Below are 24946 nucleotides of genomic sequence, written 5' to 3' on the forward strand. Positions count from 1 at the left end.
TGTTAAAGAATATGCGACGAATTTTTGGGAAGACCTTCCCGCTTGTTTAATTAGAGAAAAATGAATAGAAATACTGCTTGAAACATTATATTTATTCAAATCTTAAGAGATGTAATTATTGAAATAGTGTGCGATAATAAATGTTATGTTCCAACTGACCTCCATTAAGCTGAATATATTTCTTTAGTCCCAATGTGTAGAAGTCTAACGAAAATATGCATGAAGATAAAACAGACTAGAATTTTAGATTGTAATATTTTTTTTCTAGGTTCCTTCGATGTCTACTATCTAAAAGAAATGTAGAAAAGTAAATTAAATTATCTTTTTTTAATACCTTGACCGTATAAAATTCGCCACAATATTATATTAATGTGGGTTGTTTATATTTTTTTCATAAATAACTTTCAAAAAATACTAAAAGTTCTTCATAATGGTTTAGTGGAGTGTAAAGATACAATAAAATTATTCTAAATAATATTTATAAAAGACATTAGAAGTGTTCTTCATTACTCTTCAGGATCGTCACGACACAAGCGAAGTTCAATGAAACTTCGCGCTTGTGAATTACGTATCTGGCTACATAATTTGTGTCTTTCTATCTTTTGCGATTGACAATGTTTTGGCGACTGATATGGAGTCTGCTAGCGTAAATGAAAATATCGCAGCTTATGCTGTCACGTTTTACTTTAAATGTTTTTGCGTTTAGGATATGGAGTTGGTAAGTTACATTTAATCACTATTTTCTCTATTGGTTTCGTTTTTACATTTAAAGGCATTTGAAAAATAATAAAAGATTTTATGGCCGGCATTTTACTATCCATATTTTATTCTGATTTTAGAATTGTTCGCTGAAATTTATTTGCTTCTTTCTGTTTTACAGGGGCACAGAGTATGCATACGAGATCTAAACCCACATATTGTATGCATTCTCTGTGCAGGTTATTTCATTGATGCAACTACGATCACAGAGTGTTTGCATACTTGTAAGTATCATTTATATAATTAAATTCTTGATAATATATATTAACTTTTAAAAAAATCCCTGCATTAAAGCAGCTTGCACTTTTAACATAATTTCGTTTGTGTTGTGTTCTAACTAAAATCTAGATTTATTTTGATATAATTTGTTTTAATAATTGTTATTATTAAATTGTGTATATTCATTTTCTGACTGAATTATCAAATTGCATATTAATTAATTAATTTTTGTTGATTTATTTATTTAAATTAGAGATCAATCCTTATCTTTTGTATTCTTAATCTAGGAAATATTTATTTATTGTTTATTATCATCAAAGTTTTTTTATAGCATTATTAACCAAATTTATATATATGTATCTATTAAGAGGGGAGGGGGATTTATCTTTCTACTGCTGCTTGGTAAGAATTATTAATACAATTTGCATTTTTAAACAAAAATATATTTTGAATGTTCCAAAATGATTAGAAAATTAATATGAATTATATTCAGGTAAAAATCGGTGGACTGCTTCAAAATTTATTAATATCCATGTTTAAAAAAAATTTATAAAGAAGTTATTGAGTATTATAATTCTTGCTAAAGTTTTTTATTATTTTTCTGAGCAAAATAGTTCTCTGTTAAAAGTTGTTTTCTAAAAAAAATTGAAAATATAATTTTGAGGAGTGATTTTGCTTGCAAGATGATGTAAATTTGATTAAATTATTTACATAGCTTTGTATATCCTAATTTTTTTTATTTAATTGCATTTTATTTTTAATATCCTCAGTTTATCAATGTTTTTTTTCCCCTAAATAGTTTGTAAAAGCTGCATTGTAAAGTATCTACAAACTACAAAGTTCTGTCCTATGTGCAACATCAAAGTACATGAAACTCAACCCCTACTGAATTTGAAAATAGACAGAACACTCCAAGATATTGTTTATAAAGTGGTTCCTGGGCTTTGGGATAGTGAGTATATTTATTCTTGTTATTGTATAATTGTGAATTTTAATTTCAGTGTTAGTATATTAAAGATTATTTATTATTTCATTTTGTAAATTACATTTGAGCAAGTCTCATATTTCGACAGTTCTTTCTTACCAGTTAATTTTATCTTAGGTTTATGCACATCATTTTACTTTAAACTTTGAAATGATATAAATGTTTATCTTCATGTTTGTATTTTTAAATCTTGAATGAAAATTTTTATTGCTCAGTTTCCTATTGTGATAAATATATGTCATTATAGGCAACTAATTATTAAAGAAAGTTATATATCTTTACCATTAATTTCATTAAAAAATATATTTATTGCTGTATTTAAACTACTTGCAAATTAACTATTCTTGTCATCATTCTGAAATAATCAACTTATTTGTAGCATATGTTATAATATAAAAAGATCAAGATGATGTCTACTATAAATGTTTACAATAAATGAGCATGCTAATATTGCAAAGGGAGAGACATGCTGATACTCTATTAGTATAACATATGTATATGGCCATAAACTAAGATAAATAATATACCGATACAGCATCTTCATTGAAAGTAAGGGAACGTTTAAATCTGAAAATATGAAATTTATTTGGGAAAAAAAAATATCTAAATGTAAAAGACACATAGCAATATTTATGGTGCAAAAACAAACATAGCATATTGGTAATAATTCAGAAATATTTTTCAAGATTTTTTTTTTTTTTTATGCTTGTGTTAAACTTATTGTAGCTTAAAAATATGTAATAATTATTTGACTACTCTCTAATAATTAAAAAAAATCAAGTTATTGATATGGATAGAGCTTATAACTGCTCAAAATTCAAATTGTTTTAAAAGATCAAAAATATGATTTTGAAACCTTATGTTAAAGACTTGTGGCAATATGGATTAAAGATATAAGATATTGTAAAACTGCTTTACTGACTTCTTCTGATAATATATGCATAAAGAAGAATTCATTATCACACATATATTGGTCATCTTTCATTGTGAAATAAGTATAATTAATTTTTTTTTCCCCCTTCTGTTACACACTTTGTTTCTTTTTTTACTTTATTCTTTTACAGGTGTTGATTATATTTTTATCTTATTAATTGTTTATTTAAGGTTTAACTGTATTTATTGTAATATGTTCTTATCAAACTCGTGATAATAACAGCTTGAACAAAACTGGATTGCAATTTATCCCATTTTTGTAGATTAATATTTATTAATAATAGTAGTCATTCATCTCGTATGCAATATTAATATCTTCATATGCAAGATCAAATATTAATTCTGATGAAAATTACAATTTGTATTCATTTTAATTTTAAGTTAATCTAATTTTAATCAATCAGCTCTTTTTTTTCTTGCTGTTTAAATCAACTTTAGACAATCAGTAATTTTTATACCTATTTTTATATTTATTTATAAGTCATTCTTGCATAGTTTATACTTTGCTCCCCATAATTTCATCCCGAATCTTATTCATTGTGCATTCAACTGCATAAAGTACTCAAACAAATTTATAATAATGAAATTTATTTACTGTACAGGCTTTTTTTACAAGAAAGTTGTCTAAAAACATCTGTTTGCTTCTCCTTTAAAATGCGGCCAAAATGAAATATAGTTATTTTCATTAAATCTCAACTTTATAGTAGCTACTGCCTTATTAGTGTGATTCTTCTCAAAATACAAATGTGTCAGTTTCCCATGCTTTCAACAACTTCGTTATTTTTGTGAAATGTTGAAGCTATACTTATCCTGGCAAAACTTCCACCACAGCTTCTTGTTTTAACACAAAAGCAGCTCCTGGCTATGCTTGTATATTATTAAATATTTCTCTTTCATTTCAAAATGTGATAATCGTGATGCTTACACAGTGTCATGCATTTTTTAAAAATAATTTAACTAACTGTATATTTTAAGTCCATTGCTAATTATATATGTATATTCAATAAATAAATGCTAAACACAGAATGATATCTAAGAGATACAGGCAATATTCAATATGTGAATTCAGAATGTATCCTCACCACTCATTTTGCAAAATATCATTCATTTAAGGAATCATTTTTTACAATTTGCTTTACACATTATGAAAGGTGCCTCATTAAGGAAAGTTTAATTGTATTTAATGATTGATTTAATTACCTGATAAATTAGAGAATTTTTTTAAAAATAATTGGCTACAAGCTATAAAATAATTGAAAATGCTTTTAAATATTAATAGCAATCAATTATAAAAAGCATTACTGCATTGAATTGGGAATTAAACTGTTAGGAAAAAAAGCATGGCACTCAATTACAAAAAATGCTGCTGCTCAAGTGATAAAAAAAAAAAAAAAAAAAAAAAAAACACTCTCTGAGTTGCTTGAAGCCAAAGCAGAACCTAGAGTTTGCACATCTGATATTGATGTAGATAAAAGAGACACCGATTTTTTAAATTCCACCTTGCATTATAGACAGTGGTAGAAGATGATATATACTAACGATATACCAGTATTACTTGGGATTAAAATCCTTTCATGTACAATATATTTAATGTAAGAATTACATTTGTATAAAATAAATATACAAAATCCTTTTATTATCTAAAATCTGTGTTGTTTGCTTTTAATTCAAATTAGAATATCAATTGAGCCAGATGGTTTTTAACAACCACAGATAGATAATTTTCTCCCTAAATTATAATATTTCTAATATTTGTTTTCAAATTTTCTTCTCAATTGCTGAAGTATAAAAAAAAAGTCATTCATTTGAACACTTGTTTTAAGCTTAGTTTTAAGTATGTTTAAATTATTTCTTTAAAGTCAATAAAAAAAAAATTATTAAGAAAGCATATTAGAAGAAATATTTATTAAATAGTAATAGAGTAGCTCAATATGTAAAATAGAACATATTTGTTAATTTCTAATTAATTGAATATGTAATTCATTTTTGTTTTGAAAAGTTCATGTTTTGTATAATTAATGAACAAAATTTTGTTTAATTCAGTCCATTTGTTTCAGAGGAGATTTGGAACATAACATACACACATGCCCACAATGACTTTTATTTGCATTGAGATTTTGATTGAAACTTTGTTGTGAAAAAATTGGTGGAAAATTTTCCCACATACAACAGCTAATAAAACTAGTGTTTTTGAATTGAGTAATATAATAGAATTACTATAAAGCAAAAATGCATCAATTTCCTCCTTAGTATAAATATAATGTAATACATTCATGCAGTTTTATATTTTGCATATTGCTTTAAAATATTTAAATTAAATAATGTTTCTCTAAAAACAATATTTAAAAAATGAATAAATTTCAGTTTTTTTTTTTTTTTTCTATGCCTAATTTCTTATTGTTAATTTATGATAAATTATCATTTATTTTACCAAAATATTTTTGTCTTTTGAATTGGAAATTCAGAAGTTTGATATTTTGCAGGAGAAAATTATTGTTGCCTTTTACTTTCTAGATGAAATGAAACGACGTCAGGATTTTGAAAAAATGAGAGGTTTGAAGAAATATGAAGAAGGTTGGTATCTGTTTTATTATATAGATTTATACTATTCATGAGAAATGAATACAGTTTTTTCAAAATAAATTGAGTTTGAAAAAAACTGGATCAAATTCTCTGCTTTTATTAATAAATGATTCCAATTTTTACTAATAAATTTTCACAATTAGCATTTTATGATATAATTTTCCACATCAAATAACATTTTATTGAAAGATATATTATTTACGAGAATGTTTTCTTTTTATGTACTTTCAATCTTAAACATCTTTTCAAGAAATAGGCAAATTATTATATTAATTATATCATTATTAGATGTAAAGTATTCATTTTCACAAAATATAGCACCATTTTACAATCTTTCTATTTCACTTAGATTTTATTAAGCAAAAAAAATTACTTTATTATAGAAAAATTCTTCTATAATACATTTATAATATACATATTTGTCTTTTAATAACCAGTTAGTTTATTGAGTTGTATTTAATTTCCATTAAATTTATGCTTTGAGCAGCTTTTCCATTGGAAGGATAACAAAATAAAAAAAAAATTAATAAAATGTAAGTAGAAAAAAAATTAATAAAATATATAGATATCTTCTGTTCTATGAAGCTTAAAAGTTCTAGAAGTAATAAACTGTATTCTAGAGATATCACTGTATTATTATGCAATACAAAATCATCTCTGAAAAATATCTTGTCTTCTGCTTATTTAGATAAAATAGATATGGTATTAAATTATAATGATGCACTAGATGTTATACAGAGCATATCAACAGAACAATTTTGACAATTTTTTAAAAAAGCAAAAGTTTATGAATAAAAATCTCTAGTAACAACTTATTATTTAAAATGAAAAAACTCCTCTGTTTCTTTTATTTTTCTTTAAAAATGTCACTTGTAAAAAAGCTGTGAATTGAAGAATATGTTTTCACTTTCTGAAGAGAAGCATGCCTGTTTTATATTTTAAAAACATTGGAAAATTCTCAGTTCAAAATAAGTAATATTATTAATTTGGAAGAGAACAAAAATATCACCACATATGGAAATGAAAAGAAGACTCCTAACAAATAAACGAAATAGTTACATACTGTTCAAATATTCCTTAAATAAATGGTCTGGAAAAAAGAAAATCTTAATTATGAAATCTTTAAATACATTTGTGGCAACAGTTGAGCCAGATGATTTTAACCACAGGTAACTAATTTTATCCATAAACTATAATATTTGTTACATTAGTACTCAAATTTTGTTCACATATACTGAAATGTAAGACAAGTTGTTTGTTCAAGTGCTTGCCTTAAGCTTAGTTTTATGCATGTTTAAATCTTTATTTTAAGACCAATTAAATAATACATTGGGAATTTCTAAGTGCAAAATAAGCAATTTAGTTTGGAAGAGAAAAAAATATTAATCATTATTTTTAAATGGTAAGAAGAAATGGTCCTAACAAATACGGAAAAAGTTTCAAGCTGTTTGAATATTCTTTAAATTATCAATCTGATAAAGAGAAAATCCGTCAATACAGAAATCAATTATGAAATTCATAAATATATCTGTAACAACAATAAATAAAATAATAAACAAAAACTTACAACTTAAAAAATGCTTTTAAAAACAATCTTTTTCTTAACACCATCTTTTGCTGTGGTTTATGGCTGGGCCCAGGATGGTTTGTGGAATCCTGTATGAAAAGTACTTGGACTAATTGAAATGCATGGTAACTCTTGATGAATTATGGGTTTATGTAAGTGGCTGCAACAAAAATTAACTTGTTTGCAATCCAAAATAAAAAGAAAAAATGTAAAAACCAAGACTTTGTAAATGCAAGAAAAAAATTTCTATAATATTGTGTATGATTGCCTAGTGATTCTTCGGTTATGTAATTTAAAAATCAGAAGAGTAGGAAGAAAATGTAGAAATCACTGAATGTATTATCAAGAGAAAGTTTTGCATTTATTCAATATTTACAGAATAAAGTTCACTTCTTTATCCCAATGACATTCAAAGAATAGAACTAGAATAGCTAAAAAAGTGTCACTGTATTCCTTCAAAAAATGAAGTTTATTGAGTTTATACCTTTATTCTTGCTTAATTTCTTGATATTTCACCTATTTGATTTCATATTATTAACATACCTTGAGAAAAGAATTCTTTCTAACTGCAAATCCACTATTATTTATGAACTCTGGGAAGTAATAGAAGAAGAATGGAAATCAATACCACACCACTAGAAATTTTATGAAAAGCTCTTTCATCATGGAAATCACAATACAGACTTATAGTCTAGAAGATAGCTGCCAAATTAAACAAGAGAAAAAAAATTTCATTTTAAAGAATAATAGAACAGTCTCAAAATCATTCTGAAAATGTGTAAATACCCTCTGTATAATAGGAATGGTTAAAAGATTGGATTGTTTACTTTATTGTCAATATTATTTTTAAAAAATTTAAATAACCTTAAATAATTTTATTTTAACTAAAAATTGTGTATAAACATTAAATACTCTTTTTAATATTTCTATTAAAAAAATCCATTGTTGAATCTAAAACTATTATTTTATTATAAGGATCTGCTGATGGTACTTTAGAAGAGTTAGAAGATTCTTCTGTGTCTACTCAGCACTATTTCATGCATGATGAACTCATCCACATTTGTCTCCAGCCATTTGAGTAAGAACTTATTATTTATAATCAGTAATGACTGAAATTTGTCTTAAAAATGTGATTTATATATTAAATTCTATTTTTACTTCCAGAACCGAATCTGATAATAATAAAGGACCAAAGCTTCCTTCACAAAAGTTTGTTAGGTGCTCTGTAAGGGCTCAAGTCTTTCACTTAAAGAAACTGATCCAAAAAATTTGGCCTCATACTTCAAAACAGGAAGTAAGTATTTTTAATCGTTTTGTTTATATAAGCAATTTCGTTATAAGCTAATCCAATATGTATTATTAATCAGTTTTGTTATAAAGGGAAATTATTATTATTAAATTTATCAATTTTTGTAATTGCAAGTTGTGCCTTTCATTTTATTATTTTGTTAAGTTAATATTTTTATTTACTTTTTTTTTTTTTAAGATGCAGGTTTCTTTCATCTTTGCTTTTTTGAATTTATCTCGGTCTCTTTCATATTGAAATACTAATTATTTAAAGATTTTTTACTATGTAAACTATTTGGGGAAGTTTCTTGGAGCTGTAATTTTTCTTATCCATGGCATAATACCTTTTCTATCTTTTTCATTTGAAAAGTATAAAAAATTTAACAAAATTCTGTAATTTTTTTTAATATAATAGTAGTATTGCTTTTCTTAGATAAATTCTTTTTTTTAATTATTACAGAAAATAAGATGAATAGATAATACAAATATGTATGATTATTAAATCTAATTTCTGGAGGAAAAAACAAATATTTTTCTGAGTAATTTCTTACCTTACATATTTCAGCTGGGAAGCTTTTTCACGTATAACAAAGTCCTGCAAATCTATATCATAATATCTAGGAGACTAAACTTCATGCAGCAGATTTTGTAATATCCTGTTTTTTCGGAGAAAATATTTAGATATGAATACTGGTTACACAAGATTATGAAAAAAAAATTTTTTTTGAATAGCTAGTCCTTTAATAGCTATTTGAATTTTTTTTTAATTTTATTTATGAGCTTTTACCAGTGTAATGCCCCTTTGGCACACACCTAATCATCATCAGAATACTGGTTACATATGAATATCTTTCTATCTTATGTCATCTCGCATCCATTTTACCTCTTCACAGTGCCATGTCACAAAATTTTGAGGTACCAGTAGATTATCATCCTATGGCAGCAATTCAAGTATTGCAAAAATTTAAGAGAGGGTCAGCATGAGAGCAGATAGAAAGTCCCTAATAATTAGTTATAAAAAATGTGTGCGTGTGTATGTACATACATATGTGCAAGTGGTGTGTGTGTGTAAAATTGTGTTTTTTTTTTTTAAAGACACCTATATAGATAAACTTTAAAAACAAAATCTTATCTAAATATAAAATTTGAATAAGATAATTCTCTCAACAGGTAACAAATATACAAGAAATAATTGTAATTTCTTGCAAGAACATTCCAAACAATCAGATACTACAGTTTATTTATTAATATCAAACTAATGTTATTCATCTGTTAAACTTTTTTGCATAGACTAAGTTAAAAGTTAGATGTCTTGCAATTTCGAAACTCAAGATTAGCTTTTATTTCTGTTCATAATAGTTTTTTGTTGTTCTTGTTGTTGTTGTTATATTGAACTTAAACCTCTTCATAAATGCTTGATTGTTGATAATATCCCTAGTAAAAGTACTATTTTCAATTATGAAGCAATTCAATTGAGTTTTCAAATTTTATTCAACTTTTTAATATGGTGAAGGTTAGCAAAGCATTCTTCTAAAGGTTAAGAATCATGATTTATTTTGGGATTTATAAATTAGACAATTTTGATATGCTTTTTAATAATTTTCTTATATCAATTTCTTTTTCATTTCACAATATACTAGTGAATTATACATCACATACATGTGATGTATAATTATCAGGCTTTTGCAATCATTCAATTTATGAACTTTTTAAAGTTAGGAAAACATTGATTTGCTTTTATGTAGCAGATCTTTCCTTTGCAGAAATATCATAAACAAAGGTAAATGTTTGTGTTTAATATGTTATATTAAATAGAAATTAAAAGAAGTAAAATTATATTATTGGAAGTTATATTAATAGAAGTAAAATAGTACATGCATATTATTTTTTTTTTTTTTTTTTTTAGCTGGTTGTTATGTGCAATGGTGAGTTTCTTCCTGATAACCATTGTTTGAAGAGGATTTGGTTGTCTCATAGTAAGGAAATAGTAAGTATAAACTACTCTGCTTAAATTTATATACTTCTATTGTTTTTTGTTTAACTCTTTCTGAATGAATGATGCACATTGTTATGGATTTGGGGTTCTTTTCAATTTGTTGGTCAATGAAGAAACACAATCAACAGGCCTCAGTAACAAACAATGACTTTTATTGACATAAAGACAAGAATATGCGGACTACAAATGCATAGCCGAGACATACACAAGCAACACACAGCAGCACATTACAACAAACAGTAGCAATAACAATCAGAAGTAATAACAACTACAGCACACAAAGAGGCCAGGCAGGATTCAGCTGGAGAACGGAATCTTCATAGCTACTCTCTACAGTCTCTCCAAATACCTACAATTCTCCTCTGTCTCCTTGCTTTAGCTGTATCCAGCTGTCAACTCGCTACTACACGATTCGATGGTGCTTCTGCAATAAACACCAGGATTCAGTAGACAGCTCAATTCACCAAATTCTTGAGCTACATACAACACACTTCGTTGAACTGATGCAACTATTCGCCGTTGACTCGTTTTGTGACTTTATACCTCTTAATGGCTCTTCACACGACCGTCTTCGGCTTGAGACTGACGACCTTTTATAGTTCCTGAAAGAGGGCAGAGACGGTTCTGGAACAATCAGACATCTTGATTTCCTATTGACTCTATCCCCAAAATTCTGGAAGAATCCAGTATTATCTATTCTGTCACCATCGCCAGAAATCATTGATTCAGCATCCAACCAAGCTGATCGTAAAACAGTCTTTCCAGATTGAACTAACCATATTGGGAAGCAAGAAACATTACAAATTTGTAACATTATGTCTGTTTGTGCTGGATTCGCTTTAGGGCTGAACATTGCATCCTTGTGTCAGTCTTGGAACAAAATTATTTTTGATATCCTTACTAATATATGATTTTATCTAAAGATTGGTCCCATGTACTAGTATTTATCTCTATGAGGTCAGATTAGCATTATTAAAAGTGTTGATTGATCTATAGATTTTTCTAAAATAGAATACTTAGAAGATGCATAGTTTTTTCAAAACAAGAGTGAAAAAAAAATGAGATACTGCCTATAAATATAAATTATGTAATGTCAGTCTCTACACTGATCTGCATTTTGAGATTTCTCATACAGCTTTGAAGCAGCATTGATTACAATTTTTATGAAATATTTTAAAATATATTGATTGCAAATATTTATTTTTTCTTATGTTTTTATATTTTGAATCAATAATCTATTGTTACTTTAAGTGCTATCAACCATATTAAATACACTACATTTTTTATATTAAAAATCAATTTAATTAATTTTTAATCTTGATTTAAAATATATCTATTGTCACATATTTAAAAAATGTTTAATTTATATTCAAAGCATACTTTTTATGAATTATTATGTACATATTTGTGAAATATAATGCACATTAGACTTAGTTGGAGACAATCGACATTTGTTTGATCCTATTTTGTGGTGCACTTTTTTTTTTCACACACCCATCATGAGGGAGTTAACTAATCTAAAATAATCTGTAGCTTACTAATAATTAAAAAAATTTACATGTAACTTATGTTTTTACAAAAAGTCTGTTCTTTTATGCTCATGAATGAGTCTCGTATTACTGTATTTAATCTACTGTATTTTCTTGCATTAAGGATTAATTTCTCTGTATAAGAAAGGATGATTTCTTAAGTTTTTCTACTGATCATCAGGATTTTATTAATTACTTAGTTAAAGGTTTTCTGATTATGTATTCAATTACTTAAATTTATTAAATTAACAGTAATTACATTGCCTGTTTAATTTATTTTCAGAACCCTCCTCTCAAACTTCAATTTTGGATTAAGAATTGAAGAAACTTGGTGCCTTTCAGAAAAATCTGTGAATATTATTTCAGATTAGTATGAGAGAAAGCACATTTAGAAGTCAAGTATTTTTTCAAATGGGAAAAAAAAATGAGAGCTATTTATGTTAGTTATATAGATATATATATATGTAAAGGCGATTTTGCAATTCATTGTGTGTTCTTGTGTGGTTTTTCTTTTTTTTTAATGAACTAGTCCTAATGTATGAAATACGTAGCTGTTTGTATGAAACAGCAGATATGTAAATATTAAATGTTTCATGGTCTTCATAATTTGCTAAAAAATGTTTTCATTGAATTGCTTGCTTTGTGCAATATTGATAAAGTAATTTTTCTGGTGTTCTTTATGGTACAAAATCTGTTTTTTCCATATTGAATATTTATGTCTATGTTAAATTAAAAATATGCTATATGTTGTCTCACTTATACTATTTCATGTCATAATAATGAAGTAAATACTGTTTTGTATGTGCATTAAAACTTCCGTGAACGAAAAATATCAGTGAAATAAAACCATTTTGCTTTTGTCTTCTTGAAGTACTCGCATATAAAAAATTTTTTACCTTAATATTACATCTAAAGTTTTCGTTATGACTGTTCTGATTGAAACATATTCAAGCTATACTATCGAGGTCCATTAAATAATCTAGAAATTCAAGGTTCAGTCTTATAACCATTATTTTCTTTCTTCATTTCAAAGAAGGAGGTATGGGATTTTGTCATGATATTTCAAAAAATAAATTGATAAAAATTCAGTTAACAGTTGTTCATTTCTCATTTTAAATTATTATAATCTCCTAGTTTGAATTACTGTGATTATTATGCATATTTTTTCAATAGTAAATATTTTAACACATCTCTAATCATTAATACATTTTTAAGAAAATACTAAGAATTTAGCAATGAAGACTGTAGTAAAATAGGTTTAATCTCCTTTTTTAATGTTGCAGCTTACTTATAAAGTTCTTGATTATTGAAAATCGGGCTTTAATCTTTGAACAGTTTTTGCATTAAAGATGTTTTTTTGCTCAGCAATTCCCATCTTGTATCTCACATGTGCATTTATTTGTTTGCATTTTGTTTTCTTAAATTGTGTTATCTTTTAGCCTTTTTTAATTTTTTATCCAGGTTTCTCCAAATGTTATTTTGATAAATTTCTAAATTCTGTATATCTAACCTGAAATATATTTTACTTAATTTTTATGCAGTTTAAACTATTCATTCAGAAAGTAATATTTTTATTGATATTTAATGGAATTATTAACTTTTTTTTTTAAACTTTCTTACTAGAAAAAAGTTTTGTTTCAAGACTGAATTTTTTAAACTTAATTTTGAATATTTCTATTTAATTTTGTTATACTGAACACTATAGAGTAAAGCTCTCTTTTCTTTTAAAATTAATTAACCCTTCAATGAAAACAAATTTGAAATATTTTTTCTGAATTTTAAAGAGGGAGTGAAATATCTTATCTTCATGAAATTAGGTTTCTTCTGAGACTATTGATTTTTCTCACATTTAACCTAATATATTTAATTTTCAATTGAATGCTCTTGCACTGCTTAGAAATCAAATTTTATTTATTTCTTTAAAAAATAAATATTAATGTATATCAGTATGATTTGCATAAGGAAGCTTTTCATTGTTAAAATAGAATTTGTTTTCTTTATTTAAAAGAAAAACTGAAACTATTTGTTTAATATTTACTTACTGCTGGTTAAATGTACCAGTAGTTGTTTTACCATTGTATACTTAAACTAACCATTAAATCAATTAGTATTTCACTTCCCTTTTTCGTGCTAGTGTGTAATAACATTTAATTTCCCTCTAGGTAATATTGTATCATAAAATGGGGAATAGATTTATTCTTAATGTGGTGAAAATGAATCAGTAATCTTGGAAGCAATCTGAGTTGTAAATCGTATTTTTAAATTATTGGCTTGAAATCAGAAGTGCACTTTTCTATTTAGTAACTGAAATCTCCATCTTAAAATGAAATGGTGGGTTTCTCTTACCCGTAATATGAAGACTAATTAATTTTTTTTTTTAACTAAAGTTGTATGCAATCACATGAAGATTTCTCTGCATTAATAATATAATTTGAATTTTCTTTTTCTTGGGGACAAGGAAAAGACTTGATCTGGATTTTTTTTAATCGATTTTCACTATAATTATTATTTTTTAGTGGTAATATATTTGAAACTTTTTTATTATGATGAAAATGTGATTTTAAAAGCTGTATTTGTTAATATATTTTTAAAGTCCATTTAGTATTCATTATTACTTAACTTTTTTTTTTTTTTGCATGTATTATTTTAAAAAGGGGTGGAGACAGGATTTTAAATAAAAATTTTAGTCTATTTTTAGAGCAAAGTGCTTAATAATGTGAATTAACATTTTATTTCATTTTGTATATTTTCATTTCATATTTCATCTTTATTTTTTTCCCCCATTACTCTCATACAAAAGTGAAGTTGTATTATTTTTCTTGAAAATATTCATTATAAGACTGTTCAAGTTGGGAATTGCTGATTTCTTTGCGATCTTAGTTCTTATGCATAAAAACAAGGTTTTGTTCAACTTTTTTGTGAAAAATTTAGTTTATTTACTCGCCAACTTGCTAATAATCTATCTCATTAAACTACCTTGTCTATCTATCATATTTAAGTTTTATTAAAATACATTTACATTTAAAAATTCAAATCTTCCAAGTGTTATAAATATCTAGCAAAGTATGGAAATCTTACCAATAATAATTAGAACTAAATAGAGCACAAATATTTTTATATTCATAAAAAAAAATAGAAATAAAACGTCACTTAGATCTTCCATAGGCATGTAGGGAAATAACTGAAAGTCTGCTTTGCCCATTTATTTTGTGTGTTGCTTATTAAAGTTGTGCAATGTGTTTCTCTTCAGAACACTTTTTTTGTGAAAAGATATAAAAAGCATGCTATAATGTTGTGCTTGTGTATTAAATGTTATTGTATTACTAGAAAGCAGTTGAAATTGCTTTCTTTTTTACAAAAAATGAATTGTTTCTCATCTTATTTAATGAGATCAAAAATATATTGTTTGTTTCCATCTTTTTATTTATATTTATTTTGTTTCTGTTAAACCATGTATAATGGGAAATACTTCTATTCTATTGAATTAATATATTTAAAATTATTTAACTTTATTATATGATTAGGGGAAAGTATTGATTTACAAAAGCATGTGTAGATGCGACACCATTTTTTTTTTTAATGAAAGATTACATTTTAAAAATAAATGTGATGTTCAGACTGGTATTGTGATCATGTTCCATGTTGGTGTTTTGTAAGTTTTTGAAAAATTTATGTAAATTGTTTTCTAAGGAGCCGTTTTCCTTTTATGGAATTTTATGTAAAGAAAGTTTTCGATATTATGTATGTAACTTAAAAAATAAAAATTTATAATTATATGTTGTATTTTTGTGTATATTAAGAAAGGCACTATGTCCTTACAACAGCATTTCGACTGTATATTTAGAAGAATATCATTCTGTCTCGACAAAATCAGTGGTTTCCTTGGGTTTGGTATGTTTAATTTGATGTCAGCTAGAACTTATATGAATGTTTAGTAAAGGAAGTATTCACTCAATATTTATTGTTATCATAAAATCATAGTATGAAATTTTAAGTTCAAATTCTAGCACTCTTGTCATTTTAAAGTATAATGTCAAAAATTAAATACTCAATTTAATATCTTGCAATGATAAAATTCTAAATCAAGTAACAAATCTTTCTGTCAAAATTGAAGGTCATGCTCAAATTACTCAATATTCAAAGAGAGGAAAATATTTGAAATAAGTTTTCTTTAAACAAAAAAGCAAATTTTCTTTCATTATTTTCTGCATACCTTTTGCTTTAATTTTCTTTTTAAAAAAAGAAAATAGGGTTTGTTTGTTTTTTTGTCTCTAAATTTTGTGCAAGGGATTTTAAAATGTTAACCATTTATGTATTCAGTAAAAAGAAAGGAGAAAAAAAAGGAACTGCACTTATTCATAACTATTTATCGGATTCTTAATTTTAAGAAATAAGAGCATCAATATATATATATATTTATAATTTTTGGTTGGCTATATTGATAATGATAATTCATGATAATTATTGTCAGGTAAGACACAGAAACAAAATGATAGTTTTCAGCTTTTGAGGCAAGCCTCTTTTCAGATATATCTTTGAAAAATAACATAATATATAGTCTCTAACTTGCATCAACTTCAGTCCATAGCATTTTTCAAAGGTGTCTTCCAGAATAAGACTGAATGTCTAAATTATAGCATGCATTTATTTCAAATGTTATCAGCTATGTTTATCTCAACTCATCAGAAAAGATAATCTAAATACAAAGCTGAGGTTTCAAGGCTTCAAGTTACATATTCAAACCAGACCTCCACTTCATTTAATAATTTATTTAATTATAATTCTTTAACTTATTGTTTAACTTTTTTTTTTTTATTTGTGATAATTATCCAAAAGTATACACAGTGAAAATATTTTCAGAAAGATAATTGAGTGCATGGCATAGTCAACCCATCAAAAAGTTTCATTTCAGACCTTAATTTATATATAAGTATACATAGAGAGAGAGTTGGATCGTCTTTATTTTTTATAAAAAGATATAATGATTATTTTTTTTATTTTAATGAATTGTGATAAACAATTTTTTTAAATAAACATCAATTTTATCTAGGTGTATAAACTTTCATTAATAATATAACATTACATTAAAATTTGTTTTTAAAAAATTTAAAAGTTTTTGTTTGAGAACTTTGGAAACTCATTTTTTATTACTAATATCTGCAACAATCCCAGCTTTCAGCATGACTCTTCCCTCTAATTTCTTTATTACACTGCATATTGTTCATAACTGTTGTCAGAAAGACGGGAATTTATGATTTTCTTCTTGTAAAACCCATTTGTCAAAAGTTGGTGAAAAGACTCAGCTGATGAATCACATGGCTTTTCCAACATATTACTCATCTCTCCATGAAAGGACGCAGAATTTGAAAGTAAATTTATTCTAATATCTTCCCAGCACTCCACTGGAATCGCAAAATATATTCTTCAGCGTATTATTTCTTATGGTCAAAGTCCTTGAATTTTAGCACAAGAAAATATCCGAAAAAAGATTTCGAATAAAAAATTAATTTTTTTCAAGAAAAGTGGGACAATATGTATATTCAAATCAATGCAATTTTTTTAAAATCGGTTTTGTAAAGATTAAAAAATTTCCTTTGAAAACGAGATATATGTGTTATACATAAATATTGTTTTGAATTTTAGAACAAGATCTGGATTACGATAAATTATTTTACTTTTGTAAACTGCAGATCAGTGGTTTGAAACTTTTTTTAAAAATTATTATCATAACTCTCAAAAGAGAGAAAAAACTCTTTTTCGAAAGTGATTGTAAACCAATATTCGATGCTGACAGTAGGTTTAAAATAAAGATCTAAAAGTTTCACTGACATTCTTTAGATTAGTTTATTACAATGGTAATGGATTTTGCAACAAAAGTGTAGCACTGGCCTGATATCCGACTCTGGTGAAAAAGTTATTGGTTTAAACTTTTGCCTCATTATTAGATGTGTATTGAAAGCTTTATAGAGTTTTTGGTGCTTGATTTTTTTAATCTTTTTCAGAGCTCTTGGTGAATTCAAATATTGCAACTCTGTTTCTCCATCTGATAAACAATTCCACAAATTGATTTATACTGTATCTTGAATCAAATTTACCTCATTTATTAAAAATTTTAATAAATTTAATCATTTATTAAAGTCAAGCAAAATTAAGTGAAAAAATAATATGTCCTATTTGCACTTACTATATCACTAATGACAATGGGGGCGGAAAATTAAAATCATACCCAGGACTCTATTTCGCTATTCCATTGTGTCAAGTTGATTGTACGTTCCTTCCTTTGTATTGGATATGCCAAAATATTTCATAACATAACTGCTGTCAGTAAGCGAGCTGAAATATAGTCAAAAAATATAGTCAGTCAGACTATGATAATAAGTTGAAATTCTAATGAGGGAAAAGAGTTCGGATGATGCTTAGGAACCAACTTTTGAAATGGCTATTTTTATTAAGCACAAATGATATCTTGCGACAAAATTCATTCTAACCTTATAAATAGCCTGTTGTACAATTTGCAAAGTTGTTTCCTGTTACTGTAGAAAATTAAGTATTTTTAAATACAGTTTAAAAATAGGGAACCGAAAATAGACAAAACCCTCATTGGTTAATAATTAGACATCCATTCTAAGATATTCATAAAATTTTAAAATAATAATTTTTATAGCAATAAAATAAATTTTCAGCATAGAAAAAAATACTATAAAAATAACAGTTCTTCATCAGAATTTATGCCCTAAAATATCTTTTATTGGAGTTCAACAGTCACAATAAATCCCAGATTACATTAATCCATTTTTTAAAATATTTTTTTAATATACTCTTAAAGGATTACAATTTGAATTTACCATTTACATATTCATTAGAACAAATTATAACAGTAATAATCGTTCAATAGATTCAATTTATTTTATTCCCGCCGCCTTTAATGACCAGCTCATTCGGCGGAAATACTGACAATGTTTAAATCTTTTATTCACAATTTGATGTTATGTTTCTTACAAACTACTTTTAAAAATAAAATTATGATATACATTAGAACTATTTTATTTTAATGGCCTTACGTCCCCGTGTTTATTGTTCTGAAGAACCTGCATATAGGGATGACGAATATTTTAAGAGCTGTTATTACGTAACAAATATCAAAAAGTCACAAATACAAGTGATCAATACTTTTCAAAGAGGGGTGTGATTCAAATCCTTGATACGATCTTACTGATGATATTTCGATTACAGGTTTTGGATCACGATAGAAAGTAAAAATCGATACGATATCACTGAAATTTGCAGGAGCGGTGACTTCACTGGAAAGTAACAATCGATACGATCTGTCCAATGGAAGCTCTCGAAAGAAATCTGTGATTGGATTGAAAAGTGAACGGACCGGTTATTGGAATTATCGTATCGTATCATTGAATTGCATATCACTGAAATTTATCGGAGCGGTGATTTCATCGGAAAGTGCGAGGCTTCACTGGAAAGTGCGAAGTCACCGCTCCACTTTAAGGGAGTGACCGATATTCGTATTTGATGATGCAATATTCCATACAGATCATTTTTAATTGCTCGTGACATGATTGACTTTGATTACATGTATTCTGTTTATTCCTGGCGCCATCTATTGGTAGAATATAGGACTAAAGTAAACATTTTAAAGAAATGACATATATTTTTAACTCACCTTTTCCAAAAAAAGGATTCACTCTAATAAATAAATTAAATAAATAGTTTTGAGGAAAAAAAATTAAGAAGTAAGCTGAAACAGATAAATTAATTCAATCACACGTTACTTAAATTAGTAAATTAAGTATTAATTACAATTAATAAATTTTATATTTAATATTAAGAAATAATTTTTAATTAATAATATCATTGAAATAACAGATATTTGGAACGCATATTTAAAAATAACAATAGCAATATTATTTGTTATTCAAAAAATCGTGGATTATGCATCTCTACCTGCATAATGGAGGTGAGTCCGATGACATCATAATACTCTCAAAACAATATAAGTGGTATCCCCAAAGCTTTATCGCATATTCTCTGATAAATGTACTTATGTATTATTAACAGCATGCCATTAGGTACGAAAATAGTTATAGAATAGAAATAGTTACGAAAGATCCTAATAGCGTACAATTTGTGGAAGCTTTTTTTCGTAATTAATCGCTGAGATGCTGTTAAAACGCAAATACAAAAAACCCAAATATGTATTTTGGCGTATTTTCCCCTAATGATTTAAATCAAAATTTAACACAAAACTGCAATTGGAACACAAGATATAATTCCATAATTCATATGTTTTAGTCATTGTGTTTATGAGGTGCCCAGGTAGTATACTCTGTCGTACAATATTGTACGATATTATATGATATTAATCAATATTCCACAAAATTATACAATATAGTGAATATTGACCAATGTCATACACTATTGTACAATATTTGTGTGCTATTAGGGTATCAGGTTAATATGCTTTTGAAAGTTCAGTTCGACAGATGTTCAACACTATGATAGATGTTTATCATAATTTTCTAAAGACCTATAAATAGATGCTAAAACTGTAGGATAAATTTAATTTACCTAAGTTGCTGCGTTTTCAAATTATCACGTTTATACTCATACAAAGGAATACAGCGACAGACGATCAACCTCGTTTCGAATTTGATAAAAATCTAAATCTTATATTTAAAATCTGTGCACCAAATTTTATCCATCTAGCTCTTTTAACTTATATTCCGACAGCCAAGCAAACATTCTCTAAATAGATAGATTAAATATATTAGAAATAGATTTCTTCAAAATACGATAGAAATCTGCAAATTGTAAAGCTCATTTACCGACTTTAATTCTCAAAGAGTTCTTTAACTACCGTGTTCCCAGACAAAATTCCAAAATTCTGTTTTTTGGACACAGGGAGGCAAAAAAATGGAGATTCATCTAAATTTGGAGATTCAGTTTGCTGACGATTATAATATTTTCTCTTTGTGCACTTCATACAGGAGAAAGTTAGAATTTTCTGGATAATCTCTCTTTAAAATGCATGTTGCTTTTCGTGATATAGTAATTATTTCTTAAATGTGTGGATAATAAACAAAATATTTTTCCTTAGCATACAATAATGCAAAAAAGTGAATCTACAAATATTTGCTGAAACAATCAAAATAATTCCTGGCAATAATGAAATTTATAATTAAAAATTAGGCAAAATGCATTTGTAAAAATTTGCAAAAAATTCCAGAAAAATTTTCAGAAAGAACTAAATTTGTACCATTATAAAAACCTTTTTTTTAAATTTTAGAAATGATGTGAAAATAAGTTTGCTAAACCTCATGTAGATAAATGCAAAAAATTGCACTTAATTTTAAATTAAACTTTTCCAAAAATTGTTTCGAGGGCGGGACTTCCATTCTATAAAATATATTTGTACCCAATTTGATTACAAAACCATGAGATTTAGTTTCTGATACATTTATCGTTCTCTTTACTTAGAAAGGCTGTATATTTATGGCACACGTCAATATTTATTTTTGATATTGTAATACAAATCTTGTGTTAATCCAAAACTTAATTACATTACTTATAATCTCATGCTTCTAACATCACAAATGTATTATCAGAGATTTTACTGTATTAAATTAGAACCATTCGTACTCGATAGAGGCAGAAAATTACACGAATATCTAATCTTGCAATTACATGTGACATAGTGATTTTCCAGGTTTTTAATCTTGAAAGTATCATCATGATAACAAAGCATTAGTGCACCCATTTTAGTTTTTTTTTTTTTTAAAAATAAAGTCATGTACCTGGTGCTATTTTGCACTCACTAAAATATTGATTTAAACCTTCCACACGACTAAAAATTGTGAGCGAAATTTGCTAAAATCCAACCTATGTTTTAACCAACCTCTCTGTGATTAATAATGAATCTCATTTTACCATGAGATTCCTTGCGCCCGCTTTCATTGAATTCTTGTTTATAGCCTATGCTTCAGACGATTCACATGTACGAAGCTGCTAATTCATAGGTGGAAAGCATTTCTCCCCTCTTCAATAATACGTGTATATATTCTATATCTACCCCTCGAGTGTCATTTCTATATACTGCTTCAAAGACAATACACAACATTCAAAACTTCTAGATATATCGCTGAATATGGTGTTATTAATACACTCCAAACATAAAAAGATCCAAGGACGTCATTCGAAGATTTGTAGTATTGTTGTTGTTGTGTTGTGACTTATGGCTCTTTACAAGCCCGCTGATAGTTATCTGGCAGCGATTTAAGCCGCGTGAATGTCTCTTGTTTTTTCAGTAGCGCCATCTAGGGCCAAGAGTACGACTTAGCTACTTCACGTGTCACATTCGCCTGGACAACCCCTTTTTACAGGGTAGCACATTTACACACCTCAAAGATAGACACAGAAGAAGAATAACCATTCCCGAACCGGTATTTGAACCCGGGACGCCTAAATCACGAGGAAGATGCGCTACCCGTATGCGAGGACTCCGATGTGCAATAATCTATCATTTTGGAATTTCAGGCAAGGAGGATAAAACATTGTTTCAGTTTTTTTAAACCGTAAGACTGATAGAAAGAAAAAAAAGTTATAATTTTGTTTGATACACTTCAAATGATATGCACTGTTTGAATGGCTTTTTTTTTCTTTCCATGCGCTATTTTCCCCAATTTAATGACACCTGTTCAATTTAACTGTAACTGTAATGTAAACATATGGGATGCTTTTGTTTTGTTTTGATTTTTATGATGATTTTCATACTGGTGTCATGCAAATTGTCGGCGTTTGACCAAATTCTTTGATACTTGGGTAGAATTTTCGAGAAATGAAGGTAAATGAAATAATTGCTTTACAAATATATGTATGTTCTTTTCTAATTACAAAGGTGAATGAACTTTTTTTCTCTTTACAAAACAGAACTTATGAAAATTTCAATGATGGAATTTGTTTTTCAGACGTATTTTTTATTTATTTATTTTGTATGTACGTGTATATTAATGTTTCCATTATATAAATATCCAAAATAGCATTCCTGTACTGTTAAAAAATTTTTTCACATTACATTTTGCGTTAAATTTTATTTTATTATTTTTCATTCGCAATTTACTGTTCGCAAAACTTTGTATTATTTGATGTTGATCTAAGTTTTTTTTTTGTGACAACTCCTTTTCTAGAAAAAATTTTTGTTAGATAATTTTAAATCTTGCGTTATAAAAGTTAAGCTATATAATTTTTTATGTAGTAGCCTATTTTCCTCTAAAATTGTTTTAAATATTTTCTTTGATTTTGGTCATTGAAAAAATTTTATGAATAAAAGTTTATTTTTTACTAGGATTTTCTATCTAGAACTATAATTAGTTGACAATTTCATTTATTTTTCAATCAACAAATGAATTAAATTTTGGATTTCAAAAAAATCATTTCAAATTATTTATAATTAAATCAGCTTGTTCAATCATAATTCCAGTGTCAGTTTTAAAAATTGTAACTTATCTTTATAACCTAATGAAATATATGTTATTCATCTTGTAAATATCAATATTTTAAATGTTTTAAAAACATGTTTTTTATAGCATGTATTAGTATATAAATATTTTTAACTTTTCAAACTATTTGAGATGACTATGTTGAAAATTGCATTTATTATGTTAGGTGCAGATTTTCTTTTTAGTAAGATTTCATAGGATGCCATTCATGCAATCATTGATTTCATAGGATGAATATTCATCAATATGTTTTCAATTTGAAATATAATAAAATTTTTAGTGTAAAATAAATATTTCAATAATTACTTAAGCATTTCTATTTCTCATGTGTTTTTTTTATGACTATTAATAAATACTATACTTTTTTATGCAGGTAAGAATCTATATCAATGTAATAATTTCAAATTGGCTTTGATAGGTTTGTTACTTTTTGTTATGTGGCTATTATGAAATTCCAAATAATTTTTGTATCATTTTTTTTGTATTTAATCTATGTAAGTAATGTTTCTAATCTTTTTTTTTTTTAATGTACAATATTGGAATTAAATATGGGAACATATATTTGTAGATCTTATTTTTTACGTAATTTGAGTTCTATATGGGAATATGGTATAACCCGTTAGTAAGAACTCAGTCATTAATATGTCTGAATGTTGTTACAATTTAAAATGTGTCACCATGCATTATAAGGATTTTGTTACGAGAATTATTGTTAATATTTACCAACAGGTTTTTGTCTTGAAACCAACTTATCAGATGATATTAAAAATACTTCATTAACATTTAGTAAAACTTAAAAAATAATTACAATATCATTATTATTTTAATTTCAATCCTTACTTATTAATGAGAAGGTTGGTATTTATCTATTAATGCTAACTTTTATCACTCTGATTTAATGATGAGATTTATTTTTAAGAATTGACAGGTTTTTGCATGGAGTCAAATTAATGGGATTGTATTGGAAATAGTTCCTTATTATATAACAAAATTATAATATATGAATCATTATTACTTTACTGTCAGTTCATAATAATAGATAAAGAATATTGGCATTATGTTATTTAATGCCAGTTTTCGGATAATTGATATTGTTGAGAATTGGCAGAGTTTTATTGGGGTTCCTGCTATTGGGATTATATGAGGAATGTTTAATTAGCATTTAGCAAAATTGAAAATATTTAAGTTATTATTTTCTAGTTAGTTCATATTTATCTTGGTAATTTTTTTTCAGTACATATGTATAGTTAGAATCATAAGAAAAATTTTCCAGGAATCTGTGATATGAAAATTGAATCTTTTTTGCCTAAAAGTTGTTGAAAGCTATTGGATTATGAAAATGTTTGATCTTAACATACAAAAATATTATCAATGTATTCAATGAGTTGCTTCTTACAAAGTTATCAATTTTTATTTGTTTTGTAATAATATGAGTAATTGTAATAATATTTCATAATATGAGTTTCAAGAATAACTGAATCATTTTAGGTAAAAATGCCTTTTTTTAAAAAAATGTTTTATAATTTTTATCATATATATTTCTTTATGCCAATATTTAGAATACTTTTGTATTTCGTG

General features: G+C 26.3%; 2 protein-coding genes across 3 annotated transcripts in view; both read left to right on the forward strand.

Moving 5' to 3' along the window:
• Positions 1-601: 601 nt before the first annotated feature.
• On the forward strand, positions 602-15603 carry LOC129985169 (polycomb group RING finger protein 1-like). Its single transcript, XM_056095096.1, has 8 exons — positions 602-718; positions 881-983; positions 1778-1930; positions 5411-5470; positions 8022-8124; positions 8211-8340; positions 10240-10320; positions 12142-15603. The coding sequence occupies exons 1-8, from the start codon at positions 710-712 to the stop codon at positions 12178-12180; spliced, it is 678 nt and encodes a 225-aa protein (XP_055951071.1). The 5' UTR covers positions 602-709; the 3' UTR covers positions 12181-15603.
• Positions 15604-22598: 6995 nt separating this feature from the next.
• Positions 22599-24946, forward strand: part of LOC129984579 (probable sodium/potassium/calcium exchanger CG1090) — a 58775-nt gene continuing 56427 nt past the window's right edge. The window contains exon 1 of one of the 2 annotated variants that reach the window (XM_056094495.1): positions 22599-22713. Coding sequence is in view for 1 of the 2 variants with exons in the window: in XM_056094493.1 (XP_055950468.1) it covers positions 22708-22713 (6 nt within the window). In the remaining variant the exon portion in view is untranslated. The remainder of the gene's footprint in view (positions 22714-24946) is intronic. The other variant, XM_056094493.1, reaches the window with a different exon arrangement.

Source organism: Argiope bruennichi, chromosome 9, assembly GCF_947563725.1.
Source record: "Argiope bruennichi chromosome 9, qqArgBrue1.1, whole genome shotgun sequence".
Taxonomy (NCBI): domain Eukaryota; kingdom Metazoa; phylum Arthropoda; class Arachnida; order Araneae; family Araneidae; genus Argiope; species Argiope bruennichi.

Bases quoted from the DNA above. Each gene is read 5' to 3' on its own strand.
- LOC129985169 (XM_056095096.1), top strand. The intron at 8,125-8,210 runs GTAAGAACTTAT...TTTTACTTCCAG, and splicing joins ATTTGTCTCCAGCCATTTGA to AACCGAATCTGATAATAATA. The intron at 8,341-10,239 runs GTAAGTATTTTT...TTTTTTTTTTAG, and splicing joins CTCATACTTCAAAACAGGAA to CTGGTTGTTATGTGCAATGG.